The 8829-nt window shown below is 42.6% G+C and overlaps 1 protein-coding gene across 3 annotated transcripts; it reads left to right on the forward strand.

The window, feature by feature from the left end:
- The first annotated feature begins 1921 nt into the window (after positions 1-1921).
- On the forward strand, positions 1922-4750 carry LOC106814941. Of its 3 annotated transcripts, none has more exons than XM_014819332.1 (3): positions 1922-2199; positions 3101-3248; positions 3354-4750. In XM_014819332.1, the coding sequence occupies exons 1-3, from the start codon at positions 2015-2017 to the stop codon at positions 3996-3998; spliced, it is 978 nt and encodes a 325-aa protein (XP_014674818.1). In that variant the 5' UTR covers positions 1922-2014; the 3' UTR covers positions 3999-4750. The 3 variants fall into 3 exon arrangements, with proteins under 3 accessions (XP_014674818.1, XP_014674819.1, XP_014674817.1); XM_014819333.1 differs by having other exon boundaries at positions 3101-3231; positions 3349-4750; XM_014819331.1 differs by having other exon boundaries at positions 3101-4750.
- The last annotated feature ends 4079 nt before the right edge of the window (positions 4751-8829 follow it).

Raw genomic sequence — 8829 nt, forward strand, 5'->3', positions numbered from 1 at the left:
GCAGCCAGCAGCAGCAGCAGTAAGCAGGTAGTAGTAGCAGGTAGTAGTAGCAGCAGCAGCAGAACAGGCAGTCCGGCCGCGCAATGCTGTTGTATCAAGCGGGGCGGGATGGCTGGTGTATACGGGCTGGTGCTGTGTATAGCGGGCTGGTGCTGTGGTACAGCGCCGGGCGGGGTGCTGTTTAATAGCGCGGGCGGGGATGCTGGGTATAGGGCGCATGCGTGTATAGCGGGGCGGGTGCCTGTGTATACGGGCTGTGCTGTGTGAAATAGCGGCGGGATGCTGTGTACAGCGGGCGGGGTGCTGTGTATGAGCGCTGGGTCTGTGTAGGGGTAAGGCGGGCGGGGTGCTGTGTACTAGCGGCGGATTTCTGCTGCATAGCGGGCGCATGCGTGGTATGATGCGGGCGCGGGATGCTGTGTATATGGCGGGGCGGCATGCTTGTGTATACGGGGCACCGAATGTCTGTGTATAGCGGCGGGGTGCTGTTGTCAGCGGGCGGATGCTGTGGGCATAGCGTGGGCAATGCTGTGTATAGCGGGCGGACCTGCTGTTATAGCGGGCGCATGCTGATGTATAGCGGGGCGGGATGCTGTGCATAGCGCGGCCGGGATCGTGTCATAGAGCGGGCGCCACTGCTGTGTATAGGGCTGGGATGCTGTGTATACGGGCACGATGCTGTGTGATAGTCGGCGGGTGCTGTGTATAGCGGGGCACGATGCTGGTTATTAGCGGGGGGAGGTGTCGTGTAATAGCGGGCGAGTAATGCTGTGCAAGCGGGCGGGATGCTGTGTATAGCGGGCCGGGATGCGTGTATCAGCGGGCGGGTTGCTGTGTTATAGCGGGCGGGAATGCTGTGTATATAGCGGGCTGGGGTGCATAGTGTAGAGCGGGGCGGATGCTGTGTATTCGCGGCGTGCAATGCTTGTATGAGCGGGCGGGATGCTGTTTATTGCGGGCGCAAACACCTAGCGGGCGGATGGCTGTTATAGCGGGCGCATGCTGTGTTATAGCGGGTGGTGCTGTGCTAAGGCGGCTGGGTGCGTGTATAAGCGGCGGGATTGCTTGTGTAACTAGCGGTGCGGGTGTGCATGTGTATAGGCGAGCCCGGGGCTGCTGTGTATAGCGGGCGGTTGCTTGGTATAGCGGCTTGGTGGACGGATTGCTGCGCTTATAGCGGGCGGATGCGTGTACCAGCGGCAGGGATGCTGTGTATTACGGCGGGGGCTGTGTAATAGGCGGGCTGGGTGCTGTGGTATAGCGGGCGGTGCTGTGTATAGGCGGCGGGGTCTGTTAAGCGGCTGGGTGCTGTGTATAGCGGGCGGGAATGCCTGTGGTATAGGGGCGCGTGGGTGCTGTGTATAGCGGGCGGGATCTGGTTAATAGCGGGCGGGAGGCTGTGTATCGGCGGCGGGATGCTGTTATGAGCGGGCGGGATATACTGTTGTATAGCGGCGGGTTGCTGTGTATAGCGGGCTCGGTGCGTGTATAAGCGGGCTGGGTGCTGTGTATAGGCGGCCGGGATGCTGTTGTATAAGGGGGGGTGCTGTGTTAGCGGCGGGCATGCTGTGTACAGCGGGCGGGATGCTGTGTACAGCGGGCGGGATGCTGTGTAGAGCGGCCGGGATGCTTGTGTATTAGCGGGCGGAATGCTGTGTAATAGCGCACTGGAATCTGTGTATAGCGGGCGGCGTGCTTGTGTATAGCGGGCGACCTGCTGCTGCTGCTGCTGCTGCGAGAGACGGGAGTGATTGAATTATGATAATAAGATGATCTCTCGTTATTTGATGCGGCTCGGCTTGCTGCTCTGCTGTCGGCTATATGTTGCTGACACGCGGCGATTAGGGAGCTTTCGTTTTGCACGACGGATCGTTCTACGACGGATAAAAACCTGTGACCATACCGTCGGGCGTGCTGAGCGTCCGTCCTGCGGTAACTAGTTTCGATTTTCACGACGGCGTCAAATTGGCAAATTTGATCACATGACCTTTTGTTTTGATCGCGTATTTAAAAAATGGCAAATCTTCACCGGGTAAGAGAATGTTTACTTCTCAGTCATTGTTTGGATATCATCGATGAACATGAATTTGCGCTTCTTTATGATGTCAACAAGCCTACCAATTGTGACTTTAGGTACTACGACTATGAGACTTTTGATCTGGATGATTTCAACGATAACGAGTGTAACTCCTATTTTAGGTACCGTCTACATGTTAGTTGTTACTATGGCTCAAGGGGTCGTTGTCGTAACAGGTACTACAGATATGTACTCGAGGTACATATATGTATACACAAAGTGTACCAGACTTGTACTACAGAAGTGTACCCTAACCCTAACACTAATCCTAACCCTAATCCTAACGCTAACCCTAACCCTAACCCTAAACATACCTCATATAAAAATATAAACATAATACTAAACAACCTAAAACTACCTCGGGTACATATCTGTAGTACCTGTTACGACAACGACCCTTCGTGCGTTACTATGTTAGGACTTATCTAACATTATATTATTATTTAAGATCTAGGCCTATATAAATTATTAAGTTAGAAATGTTGCCTAGACTAGTCGCCAGACCTATACCAAATCTTGAGGTGCATTTCTTTCTATGATAACGTACTATGAATGATTGGGTCTATCAGACTATAACAACAGTTAAATAAATTCCAACATAAGAAAATTTAAATTACTCTCTCACCCTAGCTAGGGTATGACCTATGATTGCCAGCTTTTGTCTCCAATATTTTTTAGTGTGAAACAAAATAATTGATTTTCCAAACAGGGTGTCTACTATAGATATTATAATAATAATTTTTCTTTTTGGTAATTGGTTACATAGACTTCTAAGGCTCTGGTATAGTTATCTTAATGAGTATTATAATTATTATCATGATTTAAAATAGACTAGACTACACCCTTTCTAGAGTTTGTTTTACATATTTTAAGAAACAAATAATTACGACAGATAATTAGCGTACGCTGTTAGTTTTATTCTACATTCAATTTTGTACATATTATGTTCATGTTCATTGCAGGAGTAACTATAAAGGCCAAAAACACATTTGTTTATTTCGCTCTTTATTATCTATTTCTCAGATTCCAGAAGAACGATTTAGTTCGATTGAAGAATGCTTTACAAGTCCCGGACCGAGTCAGATGTTCCAATGGCACCCGGATGGATGGAATAGAGGCACTATGCATTACTTTGGCTAGATTTGCGTACCCTTGTAGGTACGGAGACATGGTAAAGGACTTCGGTCGTTCTGTGCCACAGTTATGCCTTACAACCAATGCAATCATAGACCACTTGTACGAGAACTTCAATCATCTTTTTGAAACTCTAGACCAGCAGTGGCTTCGTCCAAGGCATCTGGACGAGTACGCACAGGCAATTAGCAACAAAGGAGCTGCTCTCACAAATTGCTGGGGATTTGTGGATGGCACAGTCCGCCCTGTATGCCGGCCTTCGCAGCATCAACAGGTCATGTATAACGGCCACAAAAGACTGCATGCCCTGAAATTTCAATCGGTAACGGCTGCCAACGGCATGATAGCCCATCTTTATGGGCCAATAGAGGGTCGAAGGCACGATTGTTACCTTCTGAGGATGTCTGGGCTCCTTAATGAGCTTGAAGAGCATTCTTTTAATTCTGCTGGGGGTGTAATGTGCATCTATGGGGACCCTGCATACCCTCTCAGAACCCACTTGCAGGCACCCTTCAAAGGGAATCTCACGCCAGTTCAAAATGAGTATAACAAATCAATGTCAAGTGTGCGTATTTCTGTAGAATGGCTCTTTGGGGACATTGTAAATTTTTTTAAATTCATAGACTTCAAGAAGTCTCAGAAAGTCTGGTTGTCTGCATGTGGGAAGATGTATGCTGTTTGTGGACTGTTGACCAATGCCCATACTTGTTTGTATGGTAATAACACCTCTAAATTCTTTGGATTAGAGCCACCAACACTTGAAGAGTATTTCCAGACTCGCAACTAGAAAATATATTCCTTGTTGCATGGAATATGTGTTATTTTAGACCAGTACAAATTATATATCTATTGAACTGATTACATGTATTATGAAGCATTGTGTGTAGTTGCCCAGACGATTTCTGATTTAATTGACAGAATAAAGAGAATATTTATGTATGAGTCCACGCTATCCTCTCCATGAAATTGTGGTTTATTTAAATTCAATCGTGTGCATTATTCATTCCTACTAGGTAATTACTTAACCAATTTTCCACACCAAGTAATACAATTGATACAACTGAAAATCATTATAATTTATGTTGTATAGTGCATTTTGACTGGCTTAAAATGTTTTGATAGGTAATTCTTTTTGAACTTTTCCTGTTACTTCGGAAAATTAAAATGACATTTAAAACAACATTTTTCTACTTATAAATGGAGCAGTAGGAAACATAATGGAATCAAAGAAGTATAATAAGTGCAATAAATAAGAAATACTAAAGTGATAACAAAGTATAAAGTGCATATACTCTTTATGATAGTCTACACAATGATCATAATAAATAAGCTTATGAGATGAGCATTAATGAGAATAATTTACACACAAACACAGTGTTATAAATGATTTTAACGTATGAATATGGATAATATCCAAACAATTTATTTTCTTATTTCCGAATGTTATAGACAAAACCCATTCACATGGGTTGATGCAAAGGCCAGGCCCGTAGCCAGCTTTCTATTGGGGGGGGTTCGTTTTTCAATGTTGGCAATTTGCTCGGCAGGGGCGTGTACAGTTGTACAGGTTGTAGCCGCCGCGCCCAGGGGGGGGTCTAACGTAACCCAAAGTTGGCGAGCAGGCGAAGGGGGTCTGGGCTTAAATTTATTTTTAAAATTAGACCCCTCAGATGCGTTTTCTGCGCGAGCAAGGGGGGTCCGGACTCCCTGGACCCCCGCTGAACACGCCCCTGCTCGGCGTGAAGCGACCAGGCAGGGAGCCAAGCGACCGAGCGGGAGGGTGTGGGAGGGGGGTGTTCACTGTTCACCTCCCCGCACGATGGAGATTTTGCAATTATTACACTAAATGGAGCGACCTGAGGTAAAATTCTTGCAAAATTTTTAAAAAATTATTTTTTTTTGGCTTGGTGGGAGTGGGGGGCGGGGGCTGGGCTGGGGGGGGGTTCGTTCGAACCCGCGAACCCCCCCTGGCTAGGGCCTGCAAAGGCGAAACATACTTTTGATCTTAAAAAAAGTCTATGTAATCTATTTCACAAATGAATCTGTTATAAAACTCTACTTTCAAAAATAAATCTAAAAAAACAATGACATAATATGAAAACCTTAAAACCTAATATGCAACAGTTCTGATGTAGGCCTACACTCACAAACTTCAGTCTTTCTTAGTCTTTGTTTTCAATTGTTTTTCATCATTGCGCATCATCATCGCTTGCATCTGCTGTGCCTGCTGTTGCATAAACTGCTGGCTGTTGAAGAAGCTGTTGTTGCATTTGATGTTGCTGTGTTTTGCATTTGCTGTTGATGCTGCATTTGCTGTTGTTTGCTGTAAGCTAAACCTTCGTTCCTTTCTTTTTCTTCGCGGTTTTTTCTCTCTTTCCTCCCTCCTTTTCTCATCATCTCGTCTTTTCTGAATTCTTGATCATCTTGATCTTCTTCTCTAGAATACTAAAGTCTCGCTACATTGTTTCTTCTCTTTCTCTGGGGGGTGCTTCACCATTCTGTCTGAAAGAAACAAAATAAGTAGCACAAAAATAAATTTCAAGCAATGTCTGAAGAGGTGGCACATTATCTGGTTAAAGAATTTGCCCCTCCCCTTGGCACATTTTATGACATAAACTGGCCCACCCACTATAGAATCATTCCTAAATATTTACAGGCATTATAGTCAATCGGAGATAATATACATCTTTGCTTTTGGAGGAGATATCTTGGTAGTTAAGTTTAGAAGTTTCCAGTACAGAAACAACTACATTTTAAGCACTGTATGGTAAGTACAAAAGCAAATTTAATTCATACAAATGAGTCAGCTTATTTTAAACGGGGGTATTTCATACTACATAATTCTTATTATTAATCTTTATCTTTATCTTATTATTTATCTTTAAAATCTTGCGCATCTTTAGACACGTCGTTTATGAAAATTAAAAACTAACATAACAGAGTCCTACGACTTATTGTGACAGAAATAATAAAACAATAGAAAACCAATTGAAATTGGAATCAATTAATTATCTTTCTTTTTGTCTAAATGTTTGTGATAATTATAAGGAGCTGTTTGCAAACAAGTTTTACATGCGCGATCTTTCTTATATTTTAAAATAATATTAACAGATTTAAAAGATATTATTGGACTGAATTTATGTTTAATGATTAAAGGGCCGGACACACCGAGGCGCGATTTAGTCGTCCGATTTAGTCGCCCGACTCGCGATTGCCAGTGAAAATCGCCTGTATGTCCACGCAATGCGCCGGCAATTTAGTCCGCTCGACTCAATCGCGCGGTAAGAATCGCCTGGTGTGTCTCACTCGCCTCGCGCGATCAAATCGCACTAGACTTATTGGGCGACTCAATCGCATTAAAATCGCCTGGTGTGTCCGGCCCTTTACAACCATTAAATTTTACCTCATTTTGGTTTCGGAGAATCGTTCCAACATCACGTTTTGCATCTCGATGCCATCCATTTTCTTTTTTCCTCTTCATCCCTTTTTTGAGTTGGTATGTTGTCACCATCCACTCCATTTCTTGAAGTTGCTCGATGAGCTGTCGAATTTCCTTCTCTATTTCTGTTTCTTCTGGGCTTATGCCAGATGCTGCCTTCTCTTTGTTGTCATTTATTCTTTGTTTATTTGCTAAAGCTTTATATTTGTCCCGGACTGTTCTCTGGCTGAAGGAACACGCCTTCTCTCCTTTGTTGAGTGGTTCCAGAGCCAGAGCCACTTGCTCCCAAACTTTTCCTCTCTCTTGGGAGCCACGGCGAAACTGAAATGGGTTTCTCACAACTAGCTCCTTCAGTAGCTCTCTCTCCATCTCTTCGGTCCATTGTGATTTTCCTGCAATGATAAGACAACAATTTATTACTGTTCTTATCTTTCTTACAGGGAGGGAAATTAAATAGGTAATTTCGGTTTGGGTAAATGCTTAGTATCATTTGAGGGCGTGAAGCCTACGTACTTCATGGTAATAGATGCTAAATAAAGGTAATCTTTGGTTTCTGGTAATGACAACAAATATTTGCATGTTAAAAAGCTAAAAATAAATTATATCTGCCACATGAATTTGGTAAAAATTATAACATTAACAGCGAAATATTGAGCAAAGAAAGATGTATTTCTAAGAGGAAACTTTTAGATAATATGAAAATAGTACTTATACATTCCCAAATCATTCAGATTCAGACCTTATAGGTCTAATTGATCACAATATTTATTTTTATTTTGAAGAACTGTTTAATACAAAAATACTTGTATCTTCTATAAGAAGATAGAAGAATATTTTAATGATAAAGTTAAATTTCTCAGAAGCATTAATTTATAATTTAAAATTAAAATATAACTAGAGCTAAGTTATTGTGGTATTGGCATGAGCAATAACATGCTCATAAATTGGACTTACTTTTTATCAGCAGGCTTGCTACATATCAGGATTGCGTTTTCCTCCAACTCCACGCCGTCTCATCATTTACTACAGTTGTAGTCTGCTTTTGATTTGGCGTAAAGATCCCGTTACATGAAAAAGGGTTCATACAAAGAAAAAATGTCAATAACCTTCTATCTTCTAACCATTCAAAATATCATTAAATAGTTATTTTATCAATGAATATTACTAAGGACTTTATTGTTGTTTATGCTGAACGCGACTGTGTGGACCTAATTGTTTATTCTAATCTTAGCATTTTACGTAGCTCGATCTATCGATGCCTATAGGATTCTGGGGATCCTAGCATGCAGGTACTAGGGTGCTCCAAGAAACGGTATTGCTAGGGTTAGAATACCCTATTGGTATATACGTTACGTATTGGTCTGTGGACGTTAGTCACACAGCCTGCATGGTCGGGTAAGTACTAGCTAGGGTGCTCTAGTACTATAGCCAGCTATGCCGGCTATAGTACCGGTACTAGAGCTATAGTACTAGGGAAAAAAATCTCTATTGTTGAAAATGCAGACATGGTTTTGAAGAGCAGTAGTGCAGCTTAGTCTTAAAATGTTATTTAAAAATGCGAAATAATCAAATATGGGTGGACATTGGCCAGTAAGCAAAATTCCTATTCTGGACTGTCTGCGCAGTCACCCAAACTAAAGAGATTTAGAGCTCTCAAGCTCATAAATGAATATATTTATCTAGAAAGGTGTGTTTATAAAAACTAAGATGTCACACGAACAAGCAATTGTCATTAAATTTGCATTTCAAGGCTACAACAGCAGCCTAGATAAAAATTTACAACTGCCTAATGACCCGGCAATACTTAAGTAATGCGATTGAGCAGCTTGCATAGTCATATATGAATTAATGTGGGGTTTACATGTCATTAATTGTTACGTATGAATTTTAAACATGTCAGTAACACTAACTGTAGATGTAATACTATAGACTTTAGACTTTAGTATTATCTTAGTAAAAAGACATCATTAATCCACGCCTGATTATGATTTGATTTCAACATGGGCTTGTCACCACCAATAGTGGAAACTTACGGAATTCAGATACTCTCTCATCATCGTGTCGCTTCAAAACTTTGTGTTATCAAGTCATACAAATGGCAGTACATCAATAGATCAAAATGGCAATATGGGTCAAAGTATCCGTCGATGACCATGCGCATGACCAGACGCATGCGCAC

Source organism: Priapulus caudatus, unplaced genomic scaffold (genome assembly GCF_000485595.1).
Source record: "Priapulus caudatus unplaced genomic scaffold, Priapulus_caudatus-5.0.1 Scaffold1010, whole genome shotgun sequence".
NCBI lineage: Eukaryota > Metazoa > Priapulida > Priapulimorpha > Priapulimorphida > Priapulidae > Priapulus > Priapulus caudatus.

Coding starts and splice junctions, on each gene's coding strand:
- LOC106814941 (XM_014819331.1), top strand. CDS start 2,015: ATGGCAAATCTTCACCGGGTAAGAGAATGTTTACTTCTCAGTCATTGT. Junction 2,200..3,100: donor GAGTGTAACTCCTATTTTAG/GTACCGTCTACA, acceptor TCTATTTCTCAG/ATTCCAGAAGAACGATTTAG.